The sequence below is a fragment of the Colletotrichum acutatum genome, assembly GCF_030867785.1.
Source record: "Colletotrichum acutatum strain CBS 112980 chromosome Unknown BDZ83scaffold_151, whole genome shotgun sequence".
Taxonomy (NCBI): Eukaryota; Fungi; Ascomycota; class Sordariomycetes; order Glomerellales; family Glomerellaceae; genus Colletotrichum; species Colletotrichum acutatum.
In genome coordinates this window covers 1-27433 of record NW_026849145.1, presented here as the reverse complement: position 1 = coordinate 27433, position 27433 = coordinate 1, and the positions used below count along the sequence as shown (strand labels likewise).

Here is a 27433-nt window from a genome sequence, read left to right as displayed (position 1 = left end):
TGCGGACTAGCGAAATACGTGGTCCCTTGTGAGTCGACATACATCTTGCCTGGCTCAGTGGATGCCACCGGCTGGGCAGGTGATGAGGTGTTGCACGGCGAAGCTAGGTCTTGAGCATCGTTAGCTTGCTCTACAGTCGTAGATCTCATGTTTGAAAGTACTATATCTTCAATGCGCTTTAGTCTGAGTTCAAGACTGGTATCAAGCTGTGGTTGGGTTCGCGGAGGGGCTGGAACCATTGGGCTTCTCGTATCGCTTGGATACAAGCATGATGAGCCAATGGCCCGAACAGTGCATGCACCACACGGCTGGCGCCTGTCACATCGTAATCTTGAGTCGACTAGCAGCTGATGAGGAGAATGGAGAAATAAAGGCATCTGATGCCGTACTTTCTTTGTCGGCAGAAGCCGCACGATAGTTGCTTTCTATCTCTTCGCCGATGCGATATCGGACTCCTTAGTGAGCCCGATGCCCTTGTGTCCTCTGCCGGAAAAATGGAAGACATTACTGAGGCTATTTGAGTCGCAGTCAACTGCTTTTGGCAGTCTGGTTTATGGAGCAAACCAATTTGTGTCGTGGGAGGATTGCCGGCAAGGGAACATCTCCGATTGAGATTTGTTCAGTCACCTCCGTCCAATGTCCGCTTCTTCCCCTCCACATGGAGGCCCGCGCCCCTCGTAAAAAAGAGAGAAGTTTAATTAACAAAATCGTTTCTAGCTCTATTCTTCTTATATTTGTTACTATTCATACTTTTCCTCTTTGTATTATTCTTGTTATCTTTCCTATCCCTATAACCCCTTCTTACCTTTTTTTATATACCATAGATGGAATACTCTCTAAAGAAGAAAAACATTTAAGTAGACGGCGGCAACCTATTTTGTCACTTACTTGCCTGGCTGACCGTTGATACCATAATGTAGCCAGCTTGCGTGCCAATCCCATCTAGAACTAATTGATTTTACAAGTCACTCGAAAACGAATAAGTATTTACTAAACATGCATTCGCATGGTTGACAGGTAAGCCAGTCCTTGCATCCGTGTGGCTATGAGTCGACATCTGTGGCAGGTCTACCAACAGCGGCACTTCAACTTGACGCCGAGTGGAGAAAGACAATATACTGGGCAATTGGCAGAAATGTCAATGGAACGGTGGGTGCTCCCACGTTTAATAATTTCAGAAATGCATGAGGTTCAATTTATGTACAACTTATAAATGATTAGGTCCCATCATTGCACCCGCGGAAGTAGATAGTCAAAGACCGCCTGGTTGAGCCTAGTGAGGGACCCCATATAGCAGTGCGAGGTTGCCCCTTCTTCCGCCGTAAACTGCTCAAATTCTTTCTCGCCGCGTAACTTGCCAAACAAGTCTTTTGGCTGTCCTTTCAAGAAACGATCTTCAATCGCATCCAGAACTAGTAATGGAGTATGGATGTTGTCCACGAGCCCCTCCAGTCTATACTCACTCACACAGCGCAGCACCTCTACTGAACACTTAGCGCCGAAAGCCCACATTCCATTCAAAATCGCCCATTTGAAGCCCGTATCCCAGCGCATCATCTGGAACATTAGAGCAATCATCGTAGCGTCCCAGCCATTACGGAGCAGGAATCTGCCAAGGCCAGGGTTCTGGGAATGAAATGCAGCGCCAAAGTCGTAAACCCCGTCATTGACGATAGCGGCCGCGCATCGATGCTCGAAACATAGAGCTCTTCCGACAAGGTAGCCACCCATACTGATGCCCATAAGGAACACCTTGTTTGCGATGACTGTGGGCTGGCCAAGAGCATAGTCGACAACCGCAGTGAATACAGTCTCCCAGTCGTTTCTGAAAAAGAGGCGCTGCTCTCTCAGAGCTTCGCCTTGTCCCGGGCCATCGAAGAGAATAATGTTGAAGCCTTCTTCAAGTGCCGCCTGGCCATTCATGTAGAATATCTCTTCCCTGGTGGAGTCGAAGCCACCATCACAAATGATCGTGAGCCTCGATTTGTCGCTTTTGACAGGCTGCATCATCGTTCCCGGAAGAGTAGTCCCTTCAAAGAGGATTTGAATCCTTTTGGTCTTGTACGGCATGAGATCGGCTGCAGAATAAAATGTCTCGGTACTTAAACCGATGAGCTTCTTGGATAGGTCGTCTTCGAAAACGTTGTCTCGCCGGTAGAAATCGGCCGTGCGGTAATAATTCGAAGCGCGTAAAAAGGCATGCTACGCACCACGTCGATTGTTCTTCGTCAAGCTCGCTTTCGCGGCTTGGACGGCGCGGTCTTCAGCCGATTGCCATTCTCTAAGCCAGATTTCTTCGTCGCCGGGGGGAATGCGAGAGCACACTGAGATGACTTCGGCTAGCTCTGCCCCACCACAGTGAGTGTAGCTTGCGGCTCGAAGAGCTTCATAGGCGAAAGACTCATTGTTGGGGAAAAAGTGCTTATGAAGAGTTGCCATTGAGACTAGTGATAAACCATGAGATTTGTGTTGCTAGTGGCATATTCCTTACTTCATTTCTTCCAATTTTCACGCCTTTTGTCAAGAGCACTTTTATAGCACTTTTCGCAATCTATCAAGTGGCTGGTCCAAGGTCTGGTTGGTGTAATGCCCGTTACATCTCCGTCGCAATTCCCGGTGTTACCTCCGTCTCCGCCTCCGCTTTAGTGCCTCCGTTGCCGGCCATTGCGTATGAGAACCGACACCGATCTAGGGTGACATACATGACGTAGCTTAGTAATTCGATATTGTAACTGGCGGAAATATGCCCGGAGCAACGGAGTAATGATTGCGAACTCACATCTTGAGAAGATTGCGGCACACTGCCGCGTTGCAACTCAGTAAGCTGCGCACTATCACGGTTCAATCGCCGAGAAGTATACGGAAGCCGTCGCGAACTCTAGATACAGTTCCTATACGAATTATATGGAAGGCCCTGCTTCAGCGCCTTAAGCCAAGATTATGACACGCGCCGAAGGTCAATTTCTGGTAGATTGGGATGGTGGCGATAACGATCCGCTATGTCCAAGAAGCTACGGCAAGATGAGAAAGTGGCTAATCACCATGGTGGTTTCACAAATGGCGCTCTGCATGTAAGATCTATGGTCACTAGGAGTCCTAGGGGTCTGTGTCACTGCTAACACTTTACACCTGCAAAGCACATGTGCGAGTTCTATTTACACTTCAACATACACCAACTTGGAGGCCGAATTTCACAACTCGAGGATCGTATCGACTCTGGGGCTATCAACTTTTGTTCTCGGTTTGTCGCTAGGGCCGATGCTCTTCAGTCCTCTTAGCGAGTTTTATGGGCGGAGGCCGATCTACTTGATCTCGTCCACTTGCCACCTCCTTTTTCTGATCCCCCAAGCGACAGCAAGAAACATCACCACACTAGTTGTCCTTCGCTTCTTGGACGGTTTCTCAGGGAGTGCTTTCCAAGCTGTATCCGCTGGAACCGTCCGGGATTTGTTTTCAAACGACGAATTGCAGGCGCCTATGCTCTTATTTTCCATCTGTCCATTCATTGGACCAAGCCTAGGACCCTTAGTCGGCGGATTTATTAACTATTATACCGGATGGCGTTGGACATTCTACGTCCTCATAATGTGGTCTTTTGTTCTAGAGCTGGGAATTGTCTTTCTTGTCCCCGAGACTTATCGTAAGATTGACAACCCCCTCCAAGAGCTCGCAACTGACATGTGTCATCAGATCCCACCCTCTTACGGAACAAGGCTCACAATCTTCGGAAAGAAACTGGGGATGAGCGTTGGAAAGCAGCTTCGGAGATGCATTCCAAATCAGTGCTCGGTGCAGTTGGGATTTCGTTACTGCGGCCTATTCAGCTCCTCATTTTCGAGCCAATGTGCCTTTCTCTCTGCCTCTTCTCGGCTTTGCTTCTTGGTATACTATACTTGTTCTTTGGAGCTTTCCCTCTTGTCTTCAGAGAGACTTATGCCTTCAACCTATATCAGGTTGGCTGCAGCTTTTTGGGTATCTTGGTTGGTATGCTCCTGGGTATTGCCACCGATCCGGTGTGGCATAAAGTCAGGACGAGACTCATTTTGAAGAACAAGGGCCAAGGCGAAAATGAGGATGGCAGCGAGCCTGAGTTCCGACTTCCACCCGCTATGTTCGGGTCTATTCTTGTTCCCGTGGGAATTTTCATGTTTGGTTGGTCCATGTATCCTTGGGTGCATTGGATAGTTCCCATTGTCGGTACAGCGATGTTCGGGGCCGGGTAAGTTTGAAGTTTTGGTTGATGCAGGCAATTGGTTGCACCAGATCAACAGCTTGGACTAACACAATATTTTCTCCCTAACAGAAACATCCTTCTTTTCACTGGTATCTGGACCTTTCTGGTGTGTATCTCAACCCGAGAAAGATTACCAAGACTATAGAATGTCACTGACAGAGCACAGGTGGAAGCTTATCCCAGATATGCTGCCAGTGCACTCGCTGCCAATTCTTTTGTCCGTTGCTTGGCGGCTGGTAAGTGTTTCCTGATGGACTACAGAGTCTTGAGACATGATAGAACTAATCCTTCACTAGCTGCGTTTCCGCTCTTTGGAACCCAGATGTATGTGAGGCTCGGGTTTCAATGGGCCTCGTCACTGCTGGGCTTCTTGGCTATTGGAATGATGGTGTTTCCTTACTTGTTCTTCCGATATGGAAAGGTTATCCGGGGCAAGAGCAAGTTTGCCGACGCGTCGAGCTCTCTGTAAAGAATTGCCAAGCATTTTCACAATTCATGACCTAGACATGTAACTATAGACGTCTAGGCTATTGGTTAAAGGCCATCTTCATGTAACCCGCCAAGAGGATAGTGCTGAAAGTTCATCTTTCGAAAGCCTCAGGCAATGATTACTCTGTTGAGGATAAGAGAAATTAAAGCTCGAAATACGTTCATTCCATTGATACTTCCGCCTGGTGTCTTCTCTAAGTGTACCATGTTGGCTCGGGAATCTCGCCCAGCAGCTGATATCTACCAAGCTCACGGTTCTTGTAAGACACAGGATCATGCAGACTGTGTGTCCTGATATCCCTCCAGAATCTGTCAAGGCCAACCTTGGTTCCGGTGGCTTTCGCGCCCGTCACCTCGAACACACCGGACGTAACCCGAAGTCCCGTATCAGTTGCCGTGACCTTGACACTAGCAACCCACTCTGCTGCTTCTCCTCGAGCCTTTGCAGTGACCTTAGCCCTAGTTGATGGATCCCCAGAGTACTTGTACAATGCATCAATCTCGAGACCCGCCTTGTCGGCAAGTGCATCGGCCGCACGGAGATGAGCAAGGAAGTTTCCATAGGTGGACAGGATATAGAACTCATCCTCGGCCTTCTCCTTATCCTGAAGTCCGCCATTAGCATTTCATGGGTATAATTGATTGGGGCTCTTCTAGCACTCACATCGCCGCCGAAGGGCCAGGCCCGTGTGTTTTTCCTAGTGTAGGCTGAGGCAAAATCCAACGCACCCCATGCAATACCGATGTAGAAGTTGCTGAAAACGAGTTGAATGCTGTTGCTAAAAGTTAGATTTTGCCATCAAAGTGTTTAGAATTGGATTCTTACGTGGGAAGAAGCAGACTTGCAAACGGGATCTTGAGAACTGAGTCATCTGGCTTTTTCTCGGCGGCATTCCATCCCAGTGCATCAGACCAGGGCGCAGTGACATTCTCAATCTTGACGCTTCCCGACTCACTCAGACGCAAGCCAACATTATCCCAGTTGTGAGAAAAGATGATTCCCGGCTGGTCAGTCTTCACCAACGCATACAGGTGGTCATCCGTACCCTCAAGGACACCTTCGAGAACAGTCAAGTCGGAGATAACTCCGCCTGTGTTGAAGTTCTTGAAGCCATTGAATATAACATTATCGCCGTCTGAAGTGATCTTGTGATCGCTATCGCGAGGGTTTACGGCACCACCGACAAAGTAGTTGTTAGAAATGATGAGATCCTGAGTCCGATCTGCCTGTTCTGAACTACCAATGACATTGGCCGTTGTTGACCAGAGTAAATGGTATCCCAGGAGCATGCCAATTGATCTATTCCGGTCTATCAGAAATTTAACTCTCAAAAGTTACTCGACCTTTGGCCAAACTCACCCGTCTCCCTTGGCAACCTCGCGAATCACCTTGTAACCGACACTCCAAGGCTGCTCACCACCGCCGTACTTCTTCCATCCTAGGACTTTGAGAAGACCAGAATACTTCAGCAGCGCAATCTCAGCTCTGGGTGACTTGTTCTCCCTCTCACGCTGCGCAGCGTCTACGGCTAGTACATCTGCAACATCTTTGGCTCTTTGAAGCCACGCAGCTTCATCCGTAGGGAGTAACGACCACTTCTGCTGGTACTCATCGTAGACTTTGGGGTCGGTTGCAGGAACCGAACGGGCGTTGCTACTCATTTTGAACGACCTTTGAGATTAGATTCTTGAGTTCTCCGAACAAATGATTGTTTTGTCGCTTGAATCTGGGGAAGGGATCAACGCGAGTGGGAAACCGCAACAGGCGAGAAACTGTTGACTGACGTGTAAGAGGACTGGATGAATATTGTCTCCCTTCTATCTTTGATGTCAAAATGCGCCAACATCTATCTAAATATGCTCAAAGACGCCCGCGCGTGTCGCCTCCGTAGTCTAACGGTTCGACGATAGCCGGCACTCCGTTCCGCCGTCGCCAGTGGCGCGAGGGTCCACAGCTATGTTGTGATATGTCGCAATCGCAACGACTTACGATGCGCGCATGGGTGTAGTTATCACCTCCGCATCTGGCCCCCAACCCCATACCGACAGATAACGAGGCATGCAGGGATAAGGTCACATTGGAGCTCAACTACCTTTGTCCAGGGACAATCGCCTGTTCAAAAGATTTTCGTGATCGAGCAGATATTCTATCTGATGTTGAAAGTATGAATGTTTCGGCAGCTGCTCTTACTTGTCGCAGAGAGTTCTCGAAAGAGGGGTCTGGTAGCATGAGGATGACACCATATACGCTATTCTGCAGCAATCGCGGCATATCTTCGCAGTGCACCAATCAGGCTTCATTGTACATGAACTTCATTCGATTGAGTTTCTGACTATGGGATGCTCTGAATCCTCGTGGTTAGTTGTCAATCTTTGTCACCTGCAACATCAATCCAGCCGGCCAAGGAAGATGGAGGACAGAGGATGTCATGTCCCGTTATTCTGTTTTCCTCTCCTGATAGATTGACTCTCTGCGATTTAAGGACTTGAATGGATACAAACAGCTGACACCTAGATCGGACCGTAGGATGAATAATATTAAGTTCTTTGAGGAGAGACACAAGTTTTGCGATTAGATAATGTCTAGCCCACATTCTATTCAATTCAGTCTCTATCACTTTGATACAATACCGGCTAGAATTAGTGTCCTCTTTCATCTACGCAAGCAACTTTCGCCCTTAATTCTCGAGAATCCAGCATAGCTCTGTGCCCAATGCATCAAGTCTATCAATAAATTGTACTGTTGCCTCAATTTGGCAAGCTATTCGGTCTTCTTGCGAGTCTTGGGGAAGTACTGAGAAGTATTACCCAGTGGTAACTCTACCAAAGAGTCTTTCAGCAAGAGGTGGAAGGTCAGGTACCTGAGTTGTTTTAGTTAAGCAAACTTGTTCTCAGAAACAGGTAGAGACCTACCATCCAACAAGCCCAGCGAGGAACGCGAAAACGCCACCGCTCTTCTTCAATCCAATCGAAGCGCTCTGATGGCCATCGGCAGCAGCAAAGTAGCTAGCAGCAACTAGGACGAAGCATAGCTCAACGAAGATGAAGATCAGGATGTAAACAATATTGGTCGGTATGGTAGCGACGAGGTAGGCGAGGACAAAAACACTCCAAACTGCGCAAAGGTTCTCACGTCAGTTCTAATATCCTAGTGCGACAATTGGCCGCATCACTAACTCATCATAAAAAGTCCGAGAGCATTGTTCAACTGCTTCGTGTCATCGCCATATGCTGCTGCGACCCCAAAAGAGGGAGTCAAGATGGCACCGTAACCTGCGTAAAAGAGGCCTGGAGGCAAATTGTCAATTGTTAGTCAGAACGGGCATTGAAAGCTATTCCACTCGAGCTTACCGAAAGCACTGAAGACACTGTAACCGAAGCCGTTTCCTCCTGTAAGCTCCCACTGCGCAGATATAACTAGGCCAAAGGCAGCTAGAAAAAAGAAGTTTGCAATATAGACATTAGTTGTTGTCACTCCTCGCCACTCCATTAGACTCAGGGAAAGCGTCGTCAAGGTTGTAGAGAAAGCTCCGATCGGAAGTGAGGTCTATAGGCATTTTGATCAGTAAACATGCTTGGAATGATCGCGAATTCGCGTAAAGTAGTACTCACTGCTGCTGTAGGAAGCGGCCTTGGGGCAGTGAATCGAGGCCCATGATTGACCGTCTCGAATCTCTCAAAGGTTGGCTCCGGCTTGACGGACTCGATACCTTTCTCGCTTGCCCCATTGGGGGCTGAAGAGTAGATGGACATTGTAGTTGGAGTAGGACAACAGACGAGACAAATTGAAAGTAAGACAACGTAGAGAGTCGCAGGCGCAGGTCTGTCTTTCGGATCCTTCTGCAGATAAATCAAAGAGAACTTAGCTACGAACCCGACGACATGGCCCTGGTCTCAGTGAGTTTCCCGAAAATTTACTCTATCCTTGCTCATCCGCAATGAGACCTCAGGAAGCTCAGACTCGTCTCAATCGATTGATTGAGATTAAAGTTCGCAGATCTTGGTTCAATCCCACATCGCGCCATGTTGGGGTGGATGCAGCCATCGAAGCGTGGGGAAACCCCAGTCAACTGGGATCTGGCGATCTCGTCATTGAGTTGATAATGGTGCAATTGACTCACTTGGAGAGGCCGGGTAAGCGGCAAAGCACATAGCCTTTGCCCTCAGCACCACATGATTCTTTGAGTGCCGTGACTGGCTCCGATTGTATCAATTTAAATCCCGGCATGCGTCGTAATGTGGTATTTGGAAATCACGTCAGAGCTAGGCATAGCTTCGCCAATGTGGTCAACCCGACGGAACTCCCTCCGCAGCGTCGATCTGGATATATCGCGCAGAACGCGCCAGCCGGTTCATAGCTACATCCCGGTAGATGCGGAATGATGGTTTGATATGAGCTAACCAGATTTCCTCTTCTGTCGATATTGGCATGTCACTGGCCTTGTTGTTAGGAGTTGAGTATCTGCCGTTCTTCTGTCCTCCGTCTCCGAAGTGTGCTTGAGAAACATCATTTTTTTTTTTTACTCAATCTGCTCCAGTCCTCCCGACCCAAAGTGCAAAGAGACGTTCATCGCTTCTCGCAATCACGATTGATTTGCCAAATTGGTAGCCACCGACCCTACGGTCTTCACATAGCCTCAGCGAAAATGGCCGCTCAACCACATCCCCTCAACAGCGACCCTGAGCGACTGCTTTTCGCGTATGTGTTCCTTTCCCAATGAGTCAATGGGTGCAGACAAATAGCTAACTTCACAGATACTGGGTACCCAATGTCTCAGGTGGCTTGATCATCAGCAAGATCCCGCAGAGGACAAACTGGGACCTGGCTAGCAATGTGAAGTACGCCAAGGCTGCGGAGCAAGCTGGTATTGAGTACGGCCTCACACAGATTCGCTTCACCTCTGGATACGGTGCTGCAAACCAACATGAGTCTGTGTCCTTCTCGCAGGCAATTCTCCAAGCAACAGACACAGTCAAGGTTATTGCTGCTATTCTCCCCGGGCCCTGGAACCCCACGACAGTGGCGAAGCAGATCGCCAGCATCGACCACTACAGCAATGGCCGTATTGCCGTAAATATCGTGAGCGGTTGGTTCAAGGGGGAGTTTACAGCGATTGGCGAGTGGTGGCTGGAGCACGCTGAGCGCTACCGTCGCAGCAATGAGTTCATCCGCTGTCTTAAAGGCATCTGGACCGCACCTGAGGACACGGGCTTCACCTTCGGCGGCGACTTTTACCGCTACAGAAATTATGTACTCAACCCTAAGCCAGTCCAGAAGCCTCATCCCGAGATCTTCCAGGGCGGAAACAGCGACGACGCGAGGAACAATGGCGCCGAGGTCAGTGACTGGTACTTCATGAACGGTAACGACCTCGACGGTTTCCGTAATCAGATTGCGGACGTCAAGGCCCGCGCGGCAAAGGTTGGCCGCGAGGACCAGGTGCGCTTTGCGGTGAATGGCTTCGTCATCGTTCGCGAAACCGAAGAAGAGGCCGTTCGCGTGTTGCAGGAAATCCAGGGCAAGGCGGACAAGGAGGCCGTCGAGGCGTTCAGGGCCTCTGTTCAAGAAGCTGGGGCCAGCACCTCAAACAAGAAGGGCATGTGGGCCGATAGCAAGTTCGACGACTTGGTGCAGTACAATGATGGCTTCAAGACAAAGCTTATTGGTACTAAGGAACAAGTTGCTGAGCGGCTCGTTCTGTTGAAGAGCTTGGGTGTTAACCTAGTGCTCACTGCCTTCTTACACTACGATGAAGAGATTGAGCAATTCGGACGGGAGGTTTTGCCTTTGGTGAGGCAGTTCGAAAAGGAGGGTCGTGGTAAGGACGCGAACCTTGAGATTGGAAGAACAGGAGATGTGTACCGTAAGAAATAGGATCACAACATCAATCGGATATGGACTACCTACATTTATTGCAACATAACACTAGCCCCTACTTTATGTGTGTAACACAACCTTCAATTGCATCATGGCCTTAGACTTGCTCAAACCTTCAAAGCATCCCTGACAGCATTGTACCCCTCAAACACATCTTTGGCTCGCTCGGGGCTTCTGATCTTGAACTGCATCGGGAATGGCAGAGGCTCCAGAATGACGTTTGAGTTCGTCGCCTGCGTGTCGAACGTTACGTCCTTGCCAGTGGAAGGGCACTTCTTGAGGCTCATGTCAAAGGCCCAGCATACGCCTGCTCCGGCGACAAACATCTCATCATCTACCAAGTTTTGGCCCAGGCATGTTCGACGACCCCATCCAAACGTATGCATGCCGACACCATCGCGGAAGTTTGGGTATCGGCTGAGAGGTTCCTGATACGTGGGAAAGCTGGGATCCAGATAGCGATCCGGGCGGTAGTGTTCTGGATCGGGATACTTTTCCGGTACGCGGTTGATGTTCCTGCAGTCGGGTCACGTCAATTATTAAGGGTTCATGGAGATCGGCGCGGGAAAACAAACCACTCGCATGCAAGGATAATTGTGCCTTTCTCAATCTTCACCCCCCGGAACTCAGAATCCTGCTCGCATTGATGGGGAACCCCTTAATAGATGTCGTTAGTTCTCAAATCCAATGTGACTCGTCGTCAGTCTGATGAATTGCTTACCAAGAGGCACTCCAGATCTCCACCGCAGGGTCTCTTTCAAACAAGCTCTCACTGTTGAAAGTTCGGCGAAGTCGTCGCGAGTAGGCATCCTGTCGCCACAGACCCTGTCAATCTCCTCTTGGCACTTCTTCAACCACTCGGGGTGAAGCGCCATGCACATCAAGAAGAACTGCATAGGCCCAGAAATAGTGACCACTCCAACAAGGCATTGGAAGCCAAGCATACAGGCTGCGAAGTCTTCAGCTTTCTCAGTCTGCTTGAGAGTCTCATTTCCACTCTTCTGCAGTTGCTCGAAGTACCGGTAGGTCCACGTGTCTGATGGCAAGTCTCCTCTCAGATATCTTGCCTTGGCAAGCCTGAATGTTTTCAACCACCATGTACGCTGGTTCTTCTCTCGGTTCACTTCGTACTTGCGCCAAGGATTGTATCGAACAAGGTCTGCGACGTGCCACAGTGGTGTCATGGTGTTGACAATGGGGCCAGAGATGGACATCCTTGTCAAGGTTTCAATGGCACTCTCGCCATAGGCCCGTCCTTGTGTGGAGTCATCCCAAGCGAGGCGGCTGATGATGCGTCCCGTCAACTCGCGAGTGTTTCCGTGAAATTTCTCTGGGTCGACAAGGAGGGTCACAAGCCACCGCTTGACTTCATTCTCGATATGACCATAAAAGTGATGCTGATGAGCAGCCGCCATAGCCGCATGGACCCATTTTCTTTGATGTTTCCAAGTGTCTGTTGATCAATTCAGCCTCAGGTCGATTGTCAAATTAATCATGGTTATTGTGTCACTCACCATGGCGGTCCATCAAAGCAGAGTATGCCGGGCCCAACTTGTGATCAATGAGAGCCCTGATCTGGGGTCTTCCGGCGAATTTGTTGCCATCTTTGATGAGGAGATCTTGAGCCATTCCCTCGTCAGAAATGATTACGAACTTCTGGCCAAGCATGCTGGTTTGGTAGATTGGCCCGAACTCGTCTGCCCATTCCTTGAGCTTGAGCCACATAGCAAATCTGGGCAAGTCATGGACCCGGCCGACGACTGGGTACTGCTTGGGACCAGGGAATCTGGCAGGAGGCTTGGATGTCTTCCCATCCGCGGGAGCTTTTGTGGACCATCCTACCAAGCGACGAAGGGAAGAGAATAGGAAACCAGGCACCACAAGGATGCCAAGATAAAATATGACGAGAGTAAAGCTCTCCATAATGAGGCTCTCAAAGTTTCCTGCTGGAGAAGCGGGTGACAGTGGATGCTCTGGGGAGCCAGAAAGAGGGAATGGGGATAGTGGAGGGGTGGCATTGCAGATAGATATACTGCTACGTGACTACCCTACCCGAGATTCCGAGAAACAGTTACTCAAACTTGCTGCATGCAGGGCTGGCAAACTTGCCGAAAGACCTTCGGGTGGGTCGACTTGGTTGAGACGATCCAAAGTCCCTTTCTGTGAAGAGACCAGGACTCAAGTGTTATCGGCATCCCCAGCTGAAAGTGCGGGAAGACAACGAATGAGAGCGTTTACGCTCTTCATCACGCCGGAGACCGCATGACGATAATTGTTACACGGAGCGATGTGTACATGAGGTCGACTCGGAACACCTTGAACGGGCATCAAAATCTTTCGACTGCCTGCTTTCGGAATAGAATCGCACGATGTTGACCCCGTGAAGTCCGAAGCAGAGCGAGCTGCGGGGCTGTAGGATAAGCATCCCTCGCATCTGTGCTTCCTTCCAGCCATGAACATCACCGCCAAGTGTTATCTTAGCTCCAGATGTTCGCACATTTCGTCACTGGTTTTCCCGATCTGGCAAATAGACGCCCTGGGAGGCGCATCGGCCACTCATGGGTAAGCAAAGATGGCAGCCTAATACTTTGCACAAATTCATCGCTGATGCAAATCAATAGGGGCGAATATGTCTCAAGACCCCATTGACAGGCTCGTTCCGATGAGAGACCTGCAGGATTTACATGCAGGGATAGGGAAGACGCCTGCGCCGCATGGCAGGGGCAGTGTTACATCGTGACTTGGTCACAGCCATTTCCGCTTAGGAGGCTAGGACCCTGGACACCATGCAGAACTGTGATACCTAAAGGTCTAGTGAAATATTCCGTCACATGCCTTTTTCTTTCACTCAGTTCACGTTCACCAACCTCAAATTCTTCTATGGCTATAATAGAGTCACTCAAACATGACGTTGAAAGTTTTGAGACAGCTCGTACGAGATTGGCTCGTTAAAATCGTCCGAGCACGAGCGAGCGGGAACGAGCCATCAGGAGCGCGGGTATGCACTATAAGGGCTTACTACGCGCACGACATCACACTGTACCTGTAATTTTGTGCCAGTGAGAATCTCAGGACGAACTTGCTCTTCTGACGCAGTAAGATACGAGATTAGACGGTAGTCTGCTAAACTAGGCGGCACTCTCAGTGCCGTGCTGACATGCAGTCGTGGCGCCCTCTCTGCCCGCGGGGCAAAGATCGCCGAAAGATACTTCTTAACCTGTGGGGGCGAGCCCTCCTGAATTGTTCTTTGGGTTGTGTGAGGAAATCAACGACTGGCTACATCAAATGTCAGCTCGCGTGCTAGTCGTTGGACACATCGGATGACATCGAACTCGCGAGATCGCGAGACGGGACGAACAGACTGGTCGCGGAAGTCTCCCGCGTCGGCGCACGCGTCAGGCAGCGACTCGGACTCGAGAGGGTACTTGACAGGAATGAGGCAGAAGGAAGCAACTGCAAGGGGGACCAAAGGTCTAGCTGGTCCAAATCGCTGTCACTGTAATGCCCGAATTCGGAGCGGGGACTGGGGAAGTCCGTAGATGTGGAACCTCAACGTTCATAGCCGGGGTTTGACAGCGGGATTGCCCCATTGGTTCGTGGACTTTCTTAGTGTCTTTGATTCTCAACGATGTCTTGAAGCCACTTTGGATTCCATACGAGAAGTGTCAACTGTCGTGATCTTCCTAAGGATTGGACATCCCGCGAGGGCTTGCCACATAAGTTGGCCTCTGTCGTAATTGTGCCTTATCAGCGTCATTTTCCTACCCTTGTCCACCTCAAAAGAGTGAAGACCACGTCAATACGAGGCCTTACACATTAGTTTCTGTATTGACAACGCTTTTTTGCTTGAGAGGATGGAATTGGCATTTCTCGTTCTCGAAAAAAGATTCAAACATGACAGGCACAAAAGATCACGAACCAGATCCGTCTTCAGTTCGACTTACTTTATCTTGCGCCTCTGAGCGGGACGTCCGAGAATGAAAAGCCACTGTATCTAATTGAAGACGAGCTTCTCAGCTCCAGTTGATCACCTTAGTCTCCGGAACAGAATCCGAACAAGCTGCCTGATGTCTCCCTTGAGGCACCCCCAACCTTGTTTGCACATCGGAGCCGGCCTGGGTTACACTGGAGCCAGCCTAGAGGCGCCTCATAGCATGCAGACAAAGCGACTAGCAAGGATATGGCATCTCTAGAATCAATGGACCACAGCTTGTGATTTAGTTCGCAGTGCTCAAACTTCCAGTTGACCACAAAAGTTATGGGCCAAGTAGCTCGCCCTATATCCCGGCTGTATGTGCCACCAAGCTACAAGTCGGGGACTAATGATTACGTACCTTCCAATCAAGGCTCGAGCAAGGTAAATATCCTGATTGCCATCACTTTCCGCATAAGCGGGTCAAGCTCTTTCGAGAACGACGACCAATGGAATCATCTTTGTCGAAGGACGCAAGCCCAAGTGACGGACTAAGTACTTGCGATACGACAGGAATGAACGAAAATTTCATCCGCACTTTCCTCACTGTGACACAAGTCATGCATGGGCTGGATTTCCAAAGTAAATAGGTGCACATACTTGCCGAAACGTGCTTCCGAAGGCGTTCAGAAGTCCAAGATATTTTCAAGGACTAGGAGATTGTCGATCACCCTTGCCGTGCATTACAATTTCAACCAGATTCTCGGGTATAAATCAGGCCCTTCGGGCCCGTCGGTTCAGTCATAGTCCCAGGTCAACCATACATATGTCTTGGCTCTAGGGTGGGTTTCTTTGCGGTATCAAGCGCCACTCACATCTGTCTCTCCATCTGACAACTTATTACCACTTCATGGTTAACACAAAGTTGAGGGAGGGGTTGATGCATTAGACTATGGACTGGTTGAACTTTCTTAGGGCGGGCACCAGCATCATTCACCGAGATACCATGCGAGGTACTTGATTGGAGCAGATTGGAGCAGTTTTCGCGAGAGATATTCTCTTTTTCGCCTTTTGCTACACCAGAGGCCCCATTTGTGCCAGCTCGCGCTATTGGGGTTGAATCTACTGGCCGGACTGCCGGATAGCAAGAAGCGGCTGACTTCTGAGGCAGGAAATATCGAATGAGCTCCGCACCAACGTCAATGAACACTTCAGACTCCATGTAAATACAACTCTCATACTCAAATTATGGCAATGCCCATCTATATTGCCTCTTCAGGGCATTATTCGTTCCTTCTCTATAATGATTGCTCGCAGAGAGCTAGATGTCTCTCAAATTCCTCCCTTATTCAGGGCTGTCCAGCAAGGTTTAACGATGAACATCAAGAGTGTGTCTTCTTTTCCCAGCTGTTCAAAGTTAGAACTGTGATGCAATGGGGCAGTCGGCGTGTGGCTCACAGATCGAGGAATAATTTCCAAAGGATAGAGAACAATACCCCCTGAAGACCGTTGGCCAAGATTCGGGTCTTAAGACCACGTCCGAGGAAGCCGAGGAAGCCTTCTCTTTGTATAACAATCTTTGCGGCTTGAGCTGCAATTTTGGAAAGGTTTTAGTAAGTAAAACAAGCACGTAGAGAAAGTTTGATAAGATTCATCAGGAGAAGCGTTGACGTACAGTATGAAATTTGCGTGTCGTTGACTTGTCTGTAGGTTTTTACCACTCTCAACGAGTTGGAAACAGAATCAGAGATGATGGAGGCGCAGAATCCAATGAAAGCGAGACGCAAAAGCCACACAAAGATGTCACTCTTGTCCGGTTCAGGAATGTTGGCAGAAAGGTAGTTGTACTGGCATTGATCGTTAGTCTTGACTTGCATCTGCATGGTGGGAAAAGCCTTGGACTGACAGTTCCAAACCAAGGGTAGTGGCCGACAAATGTGGCGGCGGCAGTCGCAAAAGCTCCCCACCACAAGCTACCGATGCCATTTGTCTTGACGCGCTGTCTCAAAATAGCGGTACCCTTGGCTCCCTGGGCCTGCAACGTCGTCTTCAAGGTATCGATGGGAGTCAAGATCATGCGGAAGGCAGCAGCACTTCAAAGTCACACTATATCAGCATACGTTCGAATGATGACTTTGCGATTGAGCGAATAGAACGAAGGTCTTGAAAAGCTTACCAAAGAGAAGCAAAGATGGTCTTGATGAGGGTAGGGAGCTGATTCAAAAACGAATTCGACTCGAGGAGGGCAAGGATACCTGCGTTAGCGGCAGTGTCGCCGAAGCGGGAGACCGGTCCTGTTCACCGGTGTGTGAGCACGACTCTGACATATTGATGTCATGAAGAAAGGTGCATGCGCTACATACCCTGGATCAGTGCGGCTCCAATTCCCTGGTAGTACCTGCGCACTCCTCCATCTTCATAGAGAGTGCGGGTTGCCACCCTGAAGCCAGATCCAAAGCGATACTGGTAGTTCATGATAGTTCGGATGGGCTAGTGATAGTCTGCAATTAGTATAGTCCCTGCTCCCTGGTAACGAAGCATCGACTTCCGCCTATCTCGCTGATGTCCTTACCATGAGTGTCAAAACTTGCAGGACCATAGCCGCGGCGCCGCTCAGGCCACCGCCTAGAGCTCTCATAAGAGCTGCTTTTAGATCAAACTAAAGTGGTAATGAGTCAGTTGTTGATTTACTTGACCCATCGTCCAACCGACTCACGTTGGTGTCTTTGGCATCAATCCAGCCTTTGATAAAGACAGCCAGGACGAAGATAGCGAGAACTGCCCAGAACGCCCGCCATAACCACCAGCTAGTCGTCCTCTCTTTCTTTTCCTCTCCATCCTGACCCGTGATGAGGGGCACCTGCTCCGGATTCTGAATGCCTTCGTTGGCTCCGTTATCGTCGTTCTGATGCTCTACCGGCTGCTGGCTTGATCCGGCCTCGGCGGATGTCCCCAGGAGCGGGGTCCGCTCATCCGACTGCTGCGGCTGGCTTTCCAAGTCTTTTTGTGCTGCCATGGTTCCAACGCGAAGATGGTGACACTACCTGGTTCTGCGGTTGGTGTCCGTGATTGTGTCGTTAATGTTGATGAAGGTGAGTCGCGGCTCTCTGGCTCTTACTAATTGATAACTGTTTCGCTATCGCGTGCATGCGGGGGGTTATCGCGTGCTTTGAAATCCGCTGACGCCACATCTTATTTTCAGCCACATCCAACTGTCACAGGGGTCAACTTGGGATGATCAGGGAAGTCTTGACATCATCAATCTCATGCTCGGATTTGGTGGGACATTTGTTCAGTGGTCTCTCAACTGAGAAATCACTAATTCAACCTAAAGCGCCAATACATTCTCAGAACTCCAGTAGACAGCGTTTCCTAGTACCTTCACCCCACGTCTAGCTGGACTTCCGAACTCCTGTCGGCTCCGATTGCGTTTCCTCCGACCCGAACCTCAATGTCCTTAGTAGAGCGGTATGATGACAAGCAATCGCTTAATGGATTGACATGTGGTGAGTAGCTTGCTAGCGTAAGGTCGCCTCTGGCCTCTATTGAGCCCCCAATAACCCAGCATGGTAACTAGGTAAGGTACATGGAAGGAACCTAATAATCTGGGTCCCACGGTGCCTCATCAGCTGTCTCCTGCCAAGCGTAGTGAGGCCACCGAGTGAACCCGTCGTAGTGGGAGTTGCGAGGCTCGGCTTTTGCATCAGGGATATGGTCGTCGAAATGCGACGACCACTTGGGATCATTCGTATCCACACCCCTTCCTAGATTTTTGTACGAGATGAGAAAAACGATGCGACTTCCGTCCTTGGTGTCCTTCCATTCGTACTCGTAGTTCGTATAACAAGACTCGCAGTGCATGATCGGTATGTGGTTTTTTGGTCCATATCGCGGCATGACGGCTGGGTCCCAAATGTCGCGAATTTTCTTCGCCGGGTCGTATCCGTACCCTTTCGAAGCGCGGTATGCGTGAAGTTTGCTTTCATCGGTAAGGAGTCCATCGTAGTCGAATATGAAGGGGTATGTTTCTATCCAGTCAACATGTTTGCAGCATGTTGTAAGCTCGGCTCGTTTGAGAATTCTAACGGCGAATTGAATTTTATCCTTCGTCTGGTTTGGGTCGCGGCACGCAAAGAGTCTCGTGGTCGTCTTCACCAGCAAATCCCCTTCGCTTGACACCCTACATTCAAAGCCTTGTTGGACGTTGGCTTCCTCTCTTTTATAGCAGTAACCCCAAATAGTAGACTTTTCTAGTAGTATTGATTCAAAGAAGCCCGTTTTATGGCGTTTCGAATGCAGGAAGGCCTTGATCATATTGAAATGAAAATCGTGTGGAAGGTAGGGAGACGACAATCTCTGGTGATGGTCCTCTGAGACTGCTTTGATGCAGGGGCGATCTGATTCGGTCGGCGCCCAGCTTGAGTCGTGGTCGACTGGTGGAACCGATGAGACGGGATCATGGAAAATCTGACAGGGCAAACAAAGAATCTCCCTGCGTGTGTTGATGGCGTCCCTCTCTAGTAGCTTCAACAGATCCAGACGTTCACTAGACCCCCGATTTAGCCAAAACTGCTCGTTTGACATGATTGCCAGCATTCGTTTGCTCGTCAATGCCAAGGCCACGCGTTCGGCCATAGTGAGGTGTTTGGCGATGGCCAGATGCAGATTGAGTGGCAGTGCGTGATCGAGACATGGTCCTAAGTCCGACTTCTTCTTCTTGGGGTGACTCGGCAAAGCTTTCATCCATCGAAGAAAGCGGCTCAAGACTGGAGGTTGGGCCGGGTCTTTTTTCAGCCCATCAATAGACTGCGCAACTTTGGCGTTCGAGTCCAATGCTTGTAGTGACTCTTCACATGCGTTGGCTGTTGTGTGTGGAGCTGAAGACGAGTTTTGCGATTCTGCTTGAGCCTCATGGAAAGGGTTTGTTTCTAGACAATTTTCTTTCCGTCGAGCTGCAATCTCTCTGTACGATCTATTAGACCGAATGAGATGAGACATTGCCGCTACGAGTACACTCAAAGCCATGTTCCGTTTGTGAACCGGTGAATGGATAGGTAAATCCGTCAAGGCGAGACGGCTCTTCAGTGTGCAAGCTGCAGTACTAGGAATAGCCACAAGCTGTTGGGGATATGTTGACCATAAATACCCAAATACATAAGGTTAATGTGAGTTCAGACGGCGCCTATCAGGGCTCATGTGACTCGTCACCTGTATTCGTTTCGTCAAACTATCAGGGTCTTCGGAAAAAGGCTTATCGCTTAACTTTCAAGTGACCTTTTACTCAGGCTGCCAAGGTGTCAAAAAGTAGATTGAGCCCCGATCGTTTTCAAACTTGAAAACTACTTTGAGCACCTTGAAACAGGCATCTTGACACTCCGTCGGTAGATAAGCATCTTACGGGTATAGCGGTTTGTGGACTGCGCATGCCGCGAGAAGGCGACTTCGGCAGTGTAAATGATAAGACTAGCAGTTCAGGCCAGAGGTTCTTCAGACTCCACGACCGAGAATTCAAGACAATTCAAGTCAGTGCAATCAAAAAGTAAAGTTCTCATTATTTCCTGGCCTTTTGGCCGACAGGCCGGCCGCACGCAGACCACCGCGAAGGCATACAGCAAAAACATAAACAGCTCAAAAAGAGCACCCCACGCCCACCAATACAGCCCGAAGGCGCCAGGAAACAAGCACAAACGCAAAAAAACCACCCGGGGAGGTATAAAAAAAAGTAGAAAAAAAGAAACCTCCCCTCACCACAACACAGACATGCCCGAAGGCCGGAAAGACCACCAAAGTGTGTGTAAAGAGCAAGGCAGGAAGCCCAGGAAAGAGGGAGATGTAATTGAGTTAGGGTGCGTCACAATCGAAAAGAGTGAAAAGCTTGGAAGGCACTCAATCTTCAACAAACATGGAATTCTAGGTGTGGAAGGACCACCATCTACGATGTGATAGGCAACAACAGCACGAAAATACGACTGCCAATATCATTTTCACATACTCTATCCTCTTTGCTCCACAGCGAGGCAATCACAAAGACTCCATCATGACTGAGAATTTAAAATCGTCTACTTGGCCTGCCCGTACTCTTTTCTTGGCTCCATGGGGGGGCTGTGATACTAATTATTGCCAACATGGTGCGCCACACACTTGGCCTTCTTTCGGTTATGGACAATTGTTGTATTCAGTGGCCAACAATTTCTTTCCAAGTCATTCCCTGAAAGAGTAATCTAGGCAGGATCTTAGGTACGCATGAAGCGTAAGTGCCACATGATGCAAGCAGCTTCCGGTCACGAAACGCGGCCTTACGTGCTGGGAGGTAGCCAGGCCTCAGCCATGATTCTTTCACTTTCTAGACAAATGAGAACATCGTGGCGTTTCCTGCACTCATTCCTCTCTCATGTTCACCTCTGTAACCTGACGTAAAGGCTGTTAAGATGACTGGAAAGCAAGTTGGGATAGCTCCGATAGACCCAGATCGGAATACCTTGGGACAGCTTGACACCTTAGCAGTGGTCAAATCCATTCATTCGGTGAGCCTACTGCTAAAATGATCCACCACTTATCCTTAATTTCTCGCCGTATTGTCTTATACCGAGGTATCCTTATCACCCCTTTCATCGTGACCCTACCTATGGCAACCTCACCACCACAATACTGGTTTCAGCTACTTCTTCCAGTGGATTCTCCAAGTAATATACTCAAAATTTCTCAGTGAGAAAGCGCAATGGATCGGTCTACTTGTAAGAATAGCAGCGGTGATGTTATTATGGGGTTAATTACTTTACGTCTGCATTAGCTCGCAGGTTATTTGTCACCCGCAGCCCAGGGCCAACACGTCTTTGTGGTGCAGAATACTAAACTACATCTGAAGCCTAGTTTCCCAAAGCTTCCCGCTATTGCTCGAATGTGAACAGCATCTCCGAAGGGTTGCCATCAGCCACAGAGATTCCGGCGATTCCCTTGCCAACCGCCTTGGCGACCTCTGAAGCCACCACTCCGTATGGACTAGCCATCAACGTATTCCAGCCCTTCGTCTCGCCGAGGTCGTTAGTCGTAGTGAAGCCTCCGGCACTCTCTCCGAGCTCAGTGCGTGCGTTGCTAATCGCGGTTTGGGTCGCCGGGTCGACGATCTCGGAGAACTTGATGGAGGTAACCTCGTTGATATCCAATGTTGTGGCTGTCCAAAGCTGTGTAATAACCGAGCTAAGACTGAGCCCGAGGGGAACCTGGCTTGCCCACGCTTCATTGGCAACAATTTTGTATCCGTAAATATCGCACAGGACCTTCATAATAGCTTGTTCGCCGTTTGTGAAGCCATCGGTGTAGATCGCCTTCCAACGTCCAAGATCCTTCACGGAGTAGTCTGAGCCGCCAGTTGCGCTGCCCTCCTTTGCCGTGAAGGTGAGCTCATATCTGGTAGATTCATCTGCTGTAGCCGAATTGTGGAACGCTTGGCGCATATCTGCCTTCTTTGCCGGCTTTCCCGGAGGCTTCAACAGCTCCGCGCGCGTATCGTCGACTGTGAAGCCCTTTGGTGGTCTGGGTCGGGGTTCGGTCGGCTCGACTGTTTCAGTAACATTGCCTTTGTACCAGTATACTGCTCCGCCGTTGCTGAGTCCGAGTGGAATCAACGAGTTGATATCGATAATAAGACCACCTTCTTCCTTTGACTCTCGCAGTACGCAGTCTGCGATAGACTTGTCGGACCGTGAATCATATCCACCACGAGGCAAAATGTAGCCGACCTGATCGAAGTTGCCGTTGGCAGGAATCATCCAGATATTGTCTTCTTTATCGTAGCCAACAACACCACAACGGATACGGTTACCAGTGGCCTTTTGGAGGACTTGGAGAAAGGTTAGCTCCAGGACAAAGCTTTGAAGTTTGGCCTAGGTGGTGAACTGGTGATAAGACTTACCAGAGCCATCTTTGTCGCCACCGTCGACTACATCAGCGGGTAAATACCAGGGATCAACTGTTCCCATTGGTTTCCAGACAGCTTCGCTGTCATCACCAGGGAGAAGGTCATCGGTTTGAGCCTTAACAGCAATCAGGCTGAATGCGCCCCAAAGGGCCAACTTTTGAACGTTGATCATGGAGTACTGCATGCTGGTCTGGGTTCGATGTTCAATGGCAAATCTTTGAAATCTCACTCAGATGACGCAGACTGTTAATGCTCGGGAACTCAAGAGTATTCGTATATAATTGTTCCCCGGCCGCATCCGTGCATCCTCTCAGCCAGCTTAAGCCTTCATTTACCAGCAAACAATAAGAATGGGCTTAGGGCCACTATGGCGTAACTTTCTTTGAGTGCTTCCATACTTCGTCACTTTGGTTTTTCGACATCACTGTATTTGGGTTTGCCCAGGAATGAAAGGCAACTGTCAGGCCTCCGTTATAGCAAGTCAATCATGATGCCATGAGAGGGTTGGCTGAAATTGCCTATGGGCCTCATAACGAAGGTATGTTTAAGTCCCTTGGTCGCCTCACTCTGTTTTCCCTCGCCAAGAACGCCGTTCGTGCTATTCGCTGACTGAGCGCTCTGAGTAAGTACTTAAGTTTGTCGAAATAGTCTCCGGTTCGGATATAGCCGCCAATTTAGTTTTCAGCGATTATTTCAACTACGCTCCACTCCTGGTGCGGCTCCCCCGGCTACTAAAGAGCCGCTAAATGTCTGATTTTGCCTTAAGATGAGCTGCTCCCAACTTCCCAACTACCACCTAAAGCCAGAATAGAGTTTGCACTGCTTCCGAGGTGCCGAAAAAAATATGACTCGGGCGCGTTTTCGGTGAAGCCTTTCACGACATCATCAATTTCAGTCACAGGAGCCAAGGGCCATCACTTGACCTTTCGCTAAGGACTCACGATCTATGCATGTTTGGTCGGTTTACTTATTGCCTTCATCCTACGTGAACAATGCATGAGGACTGTCGAAACAATCGTCCCAGGTGTTTCCTACAGAGGCATAAAATCTCTCTAGGACCTCTTTAGCCGCGACTGGAAGATAGATTCCCATCCTCTGACTGTCTTCTTTCATACGCCCTAGAACGAAGCTCCGCATGGACAGGTTTCCACTCTTGGCCTCGAACCCGGCTACAATCATTGGCCATGTGGTGCAGATCTTCAATGCTGGAGAGGCAAGCGAGGCTTTGAGAAAAGAGAACAGCCTGTCACGATGGGTTTCCTTGACGGTCATCCAATCCTTCGAGAAAGGAATGACCTTCACGCTTTGTAGAGAAGAAACACCAAACAGTGCCACGGCTGACCGATAGGTCTTGGCCATTAAGAGATGTCCATCTGCTAAAGGCTCCGTGCTACCAGACCAGACTTCAGGTGAATAGTCCAAAATCTTGTCTAGGAGACGCTCTGCTTCCATCCTGATCGAGGTGAGAGGTCCTCCAGGTTGACTGCACGTTGCTTGGAAGCGAAGGCGGTTGATGTGGATGATGTCGATGAGTAAGTCGACTGGACATGGAAGCTGGGGATAATAACCAATCGAGAATACGTCCCTCACTACATTTCGTATCTTGAAGTTTGCCACTGGCGACACTTGATCGTGGGCGGGGCTAGTTGTATTGGCGAGATTCTCGATGCTAGATGACAGGGTAGAGTTAGTAGCAGGTGACGTATGCCATGATTACCACGCCGAAGCACGGCTGATCTTTCCTAAGCCATGTGGCCTTGAAGACATATTGCACAGGAGGCACTCACACTTTACAGAACAACACGAGAGACTTGAGATGCGGCGACTTTTGACAGAACGCATCTCAACCACCACGCAAAGCAATCAACGCAGCAAACCCACCCAAGTGGACACACGCCAATTAGGCTCTGTTGCACTCCCCATAAGCTATATGCCATCAGTGTCAGGTTGGTCATGGGTGTGACAGCATTTGCTCCCTTACATCACTGAAGAGGATGACGATTACGCCAGCTAGAGTTGCATCGGAGCATCGCGTACTCTCATTTTCGATCTCCTTGTTTAAAGCCTGGATCGCTGTAAGACGATGCTGATAGGCCCTAGCTCTGACCTCAATCGCGTAAGCGTCATTCCTTGCAGGCGATAGGCGTGACATCCGGTGCTCGATTGCCATAGTGACTAGGCCATGTCGTCGGTATGGTTTCATAGCGTGGATATGGGAAATTGGTACAACCCAGGGGCTCTTAGTGAGCTGGTTCTCGTAGAAGTATGGGTAAACCTGTTCGTTCCCTATGGGTATCGAGGTGTTTGTCAGCGCAAATCTTTCGGCATATCCAGGTACTCCGTAGATCCATCGGAATAGCATGGTTCCGGAGTACGGCTTGGAAGTCTGACGAACAATAAACTGAGGCATCAGCAATGTCGCATGTTTCCGTCCGGAGCTCTTGTCCGGGGAATACATGAATGAGCTGTACCCGACGATCTTCTTCTTCTGGAATCTTCTGTATCGCCTTTTTCTTTCCGCTACCTTTCGAACCCTTCTTGGCGATGTCGATTTTGTCAGTTTTCGGTTTTCGTCCGCCCCTCCATGTCCGCGTCGTGACCTGATTAGGGGCCACCCAGGTCAAAGGCTTCACGTTCTCATACCCAGGGCACACTATGCCGCTAAGCTTACACCTGGAGCAAACAGGACGTTTCGAATCGCAGACCAAGCCCCGGCGCTGACATTCCCAGTAGAACCGTCTAGTGCTGCCGCTGCCGCCGCTATTGTCGTCGGGGCTCTCTGACGCACCAGTAGAGGGGCGCGGCTCTGGTGATGGCGCCATCGATCTGACTGGAAGGCGGGAAATTGAGGGGGAAGACTTGTACGTTTTAGGTTATTGGAGGTATTGATAGGAATCGCCCGTATATATTGGCGGCCCGGGGTCATTTCGTAGTACGTGTGCCTCCTGAGAGCGGGAGAGCTACCCGCCTAGAAGAGGGGACGTTCCGCGGACGCCGGTGACTGGCGATTCGAGACACTCGGTGGATACTTGCAGCTCTTGGCTCGCTCCTTCCGCTGATCGGTCAAGGCCTCGCAAAAACCGTGTCTTTCCAGCATGATCTAGGGGCTGGCTGCAAGGGACAGTCGATTGTGCAAAGAACAATGTCGGAAATAGAGCCGGAAGAGGCAATTCTAACTTCGTGGCAGTACAAAGCAATACTCGGCTTTTCACTTGCCTTGCAAGACTATGAATACGTATCTAGCCAAACCGTTCCGTGAACCAGGGTTGTTGTGATGCATGTTGGTTGCTTTCCTAGCTTTAGTGATAGTCCCAATAGGGCCTGCGGCATTGGATGTGTAACATGATGACGCAAGCCTGGTTTTTGCAAAGCATTTGTCGTAAAACCTGTTCCGAAGTGTAAGTAGTCAGAAACTCCCCGACATTTTTCGGTTAGACCTACTTTACAAGTTTGGAAGAAGCTTTCAACTCTTAACTAAATACCGGGGTTTACATCAGTTCTCAGAAAACCGATTGGGAGTGAAACCAGCCAGTCAGTAGTAGCGCACAAGACGACGAGGACGTATAATACGTCTGGTAGGAGAAAATGAATTCATTGCAATTCGACTCGGGGAAAGTCTACCTGGGCCACGCACATAAAGTAGTACAGATCAATAGATACTTGCTACTCTCCTTCCTTCTCGAAACATACGTCGTCTTGATTTGACTAAGTACACGAAGAACACATGCACGGAAGTCAACATCGACCGAACAGCCTCGAAGATAGGACTTCGATAATAGAAGAATCGTCTTCTCAGGGAATGCCCAGTGTAACTTTATGTGGACCCAGTACTTTAATATCTCAACAGACAATCGGGAATAATTCCGTAGACTCGAGCAGATACTTGCTATAGACCGCCGAACTCTCTTTTACAGGATTTTCAGCCCATGAGATCAGCACATTGTTATCTGTGGCCAATACTGCAAAGGCAATAGCAGCTGGGTCCAACTTTCCCATCAAATTCAGTAAGACTGTAAGGTATTCGATCGTAGAGCCCAGAAAATGGCTAGAACGCAGTCTTTACGAAGTCAGCCATGTGCAATGAATTAGCCGGCCTTTTGCACACAGCCGCGCGGGAAAGGACCGATGGTCTCCCCTGCCAAAGATCGGCGAAATCAGAATTGGCAAGTCGGACCCGTGTAGATCAGCCCGAAAAGCGTCGCGTCTCCGGGGCATGACACATGTCAGGCGGACAGAGTCTCCAAGCAACAGTCTCGGCATTGACAGAACGTTGTGTGCTTTGACTAGCACATCTTAGAGTGTAAAGAGATCATACTTTCCTATCCGTGCTCAAAGCTGCTCTTCATTCATATGATGGCATTGTGGCCTGGGGGGTTACATGGGCACCGAAGAGAAATCGTAAAGCAGGAATTTTTCTCTCACGGAGATATCCGATGTGGCCTGTTGTCAACTAGATTAACACCTGTTGCAAAGAACACTGCAGACACAGCCCTTGGCCATCGGCGGTTATTCTAAACTCGGTCTTGTCTCTTGAAGTTTCTTGAGGCAGTGCAACATTACGGGCACGAAAATCAGCCCATCTATGTATTTGATACACTTCGCAATGGCCGCCAAACAATGGAGACATTGTGCAGGAATTGGTCGTTTAATGGCATGCAAGAGAAACAGAAAAAAGTGTATCGCAAAATCGGAAGCTTGAGTCCTGAGCTTAGCTTAGATGTGAGATCAATGGTATTCACTCAACATATGGTAGGGCATGTTGTATTTTGCGGCATCAGTTTGAGGTCTTGGAAAGGAGATACAGGTCGGTAACCCCATTGCTCTAGGTATGAGAACAGACAGCGAATAACTGCCATGATGTGCCGAGTGGCCAGAGTGTATCTGGGTAAAGATTTGCCCGCCCCTTACAATTGGACGCGGAAGAGCTCCGACGAGGTCCTTGTCTGTCAAGGTTAAGCATGCCATCGCGGGGGTGGGTACACACCTGTTTACAGTTTAGCA

The 27433-nt window shown here is 49.5% G+C and overlaps 10 protein-coding genes across 10 annotated transcripts; 2 read left to right on the top strand and 8 right to left on the bottom strand.

The window, feature by feature from the left end:
• Nucleotides 1-1227: 1227 nt before the first annotated feature.
• BDZ83DRAFT_796760 (dipeptidyl aminopeptidase/acylaminoacyl peptidase) lies at nucleotides 1228-2468 on the bottom strand (the record flags this gene model as incomplete). Its single annotated transcript, XM_060515876.1, has 2 exons — nucleotides 2211-2468; nucleotides 1228-2132 (listed from the first exon to the last, which is right to left on the bottom strand). The coding sequence occupies exons 1-2, from the start codon at nucleotides 2437-2439 to the stop codon at nucleotides 1228-1230; spliced, it is 1134 nt and encodes a 377-aa protein (XP_060359314.1). The 5' UTR covers nucleotides 2440-2468.
• A 472-nt stretch (nucleotides 2469-2940) lies between these two features.
• BDZ83DRAFT_590284 (major facilitator superfamily domain-containing protein) lies at nucleotides 2941-4703 on the top strand (the record flags this gene model as incomplete). The annotated part of the gene is made up of 6 exons (XM_060506319.1): nucleotides 2941-3071; nucleotides 3138-3640; nucleotides 3691-4219; nucleotides 4304-4340; nucleotides 4401-4470; nucleotides 4531-4703. 6 exons carry the CDS (start codon nucleotides 2941-2943, stop codon nucleotides 4701-4703), a joined length of 1443 nt encoding a protein of 480 aa, XP_060359313.1.
• Nucleotides 4704-4917: 214 nt separating this feature from the next.
• Nucleotides 4918-6778, bottom strand: BDZ83DRAFT_734987 (acyl-CoA dehydrogenase domain-containing protein; the record flags this gene model as incomplete). Its single annotated transcript, XM_060512959.1, has 4 exons — nucleotides 6084-6778; nucleotides 5550-6023; nucleotides 5388-5502; nucleotides 4918-5328 (listed from the first exon to the last, which is right to left on the bottom strand). The coding sequence occupies exons 1-4, from the start codon at nucleotides 6383-6385 to the stop codon at nucleotides 4918-4920; spliced, it is 1302 nt and encodes a 433-aa protein (XP_060359312.1). The 5' UTR covers nucleotides 6386-6778.
• A 513-nt stretch (nucleotides 6779-7291) lies between these two features.
• BDZ83DRAFT_744737 (GPR1/FUN34/yaaH family-domain-containing protein) lies at nucleotides 7292-8684 on the bottom strand. The gene is made up of 5 exons (XM_060513166.1): nucleotides 8336-8684; nucleotides 8075-8270; nucleotides 7901-8011; nucleotides 7637-7838; nucleotides 7292-7584 (listed from the first exon to the last, which is right to left on the bottom strand). The coding sequence occupies exons 1-5, from the start codon at nucleotides 8474-8476 to the stop codon at nucleotides 7485-7487; spliced, it is 750 nt and encodes a 249-aa protein (XP_060359311.1). The 5' UTR covers nucleotides 8477-8684; the 3' UTR covers nucleotides 7292-7484.
• Nucleotides 8685-9369: 685 nt separating this feature from the next.
• Nucleotides 9370-10598, top strand: BDZ83DRAFT_590308 (methanesulfonate monooxygenase; the record flags this gene model as incomplete). The annotated part of the gene is made up of 2 exons (XM_060506321.1): nucleotides 9370-9422; nucleotides 9479-10598. The coding sequence occupies 2 exons, from the start codon at nucleotides 9370-9372 to the stop codon at nucleotides 10596-10598; spliced, it is 1173 nt and encodes a 390-aa protein (XP_060359310.1).
• Nucleotides 10599-10708: 110 nt separating this feature from the next.
• On the bottom strand, nucleotides 10709-12524 carry BDZ83DRAFT_590296 (cytochrome P450; the record flags this gene model as incomplete). Its single annotated transcript, XM_060506320.1, has 4 exons — nucleotides 10709-11117; nucleotides 11177-11258; nucleotides 11323-12054; nucleotides 12116-12524. The coding sequence occupies 4 exons, from the start codon at nucleotides 12522-12524 to the stop codon at nucleotides 10709-10711; spliced, it is 1632 nt and encodes a 543-aa protein (XP_060359309.1).
• A 3444-nt stretch (nucleotides 12525-15968) lies between these two features.
• On the bottom strand, nucleotides 15969-17530 carry BDZ83DRAFT_590311 (mitochondrial carrier domain-containing protein; the record flags this gene model as incomplete). The annotated part of the gene is made up of 7 exons (XM_060506322.1): nucleotides 15969-16105; nucleotides 16190-16361; nucleotides 16421-16607; nucleotides 16691-16808; nucleotides 16878-17004; nucleotides 17087-17173; nucleotides 17231-17530. 7 exons carry the CDS (start codon nucleotides 17528-17530, stop codon nucleotides 15969-15971), a joined length of 1128 nt encoding a protein of 375 aa, XP_060359308.1.
• Nucleotides 17531-17876: 346 nt separating this feature from the next.
• On the bottom strand, nucleotides 17877-19652 carry BDZ83DRAFT_105624 (uncharacterized protein). Its single transcript, XM_060501053.1, has one exon. The coding sequence runs from the start codon at nucleotides 19537-19539 to the stop codon at nucleotides 18112-18114; it is 1428 nt and encodes a 475-aa protein (XP_060359307.1). The 5' UTR covers nucleotides 19540-19652; the 3' UTR covers nucleotides 17877-18111.
• A 2301-nt stretch (nucleotides 19653-21953) lies between these two features.
• On the bottom strand, nucleotides 21954-22502 carry BDZ83DRAFT_550393 (uncharacterized protein; the record flags this gene model as incomplete). The annotated part of the gene is made up of 2 exons (XM_060503484.1): nucleotides 21954-22354; nucleotides 22427-22502. Coding segments are annotated over 2 exons (477 nt in total), but the record flags the coding sequence as incomplete, so codon positions are not given.
• A 721-nt stretch (nucleotides 22503-23223) lies between these two features.
• BDZ83DRAFT_744733 (C6 zinc finger domain-containing protein) lies at nucleotides 23224-25254 on the bottom strand (the record flags this gene model as incomplete). The annotated part of the gene is given in 6 exon segments (XM_060513165.1): nucleotides 23224-24101; nucleotides 24220-24274; nucleotides 24328-24358; nucleotides 24414-24718; nucleotides 24828-25085; nucleotides 25104-25254. The coding sequence occupies 6 exon segments, from the start codon at nucleotides 25252-25254 to the stop codon at nucleotides 23414-23416; spliced, it is 1488 nt and encodes a 495-aa protein (XP_060359305.1). The 3' UTR covers nucleotides 23224-23413.
• Nucleotides 25255-27433: the final 2179 nt, after the last annotated feature.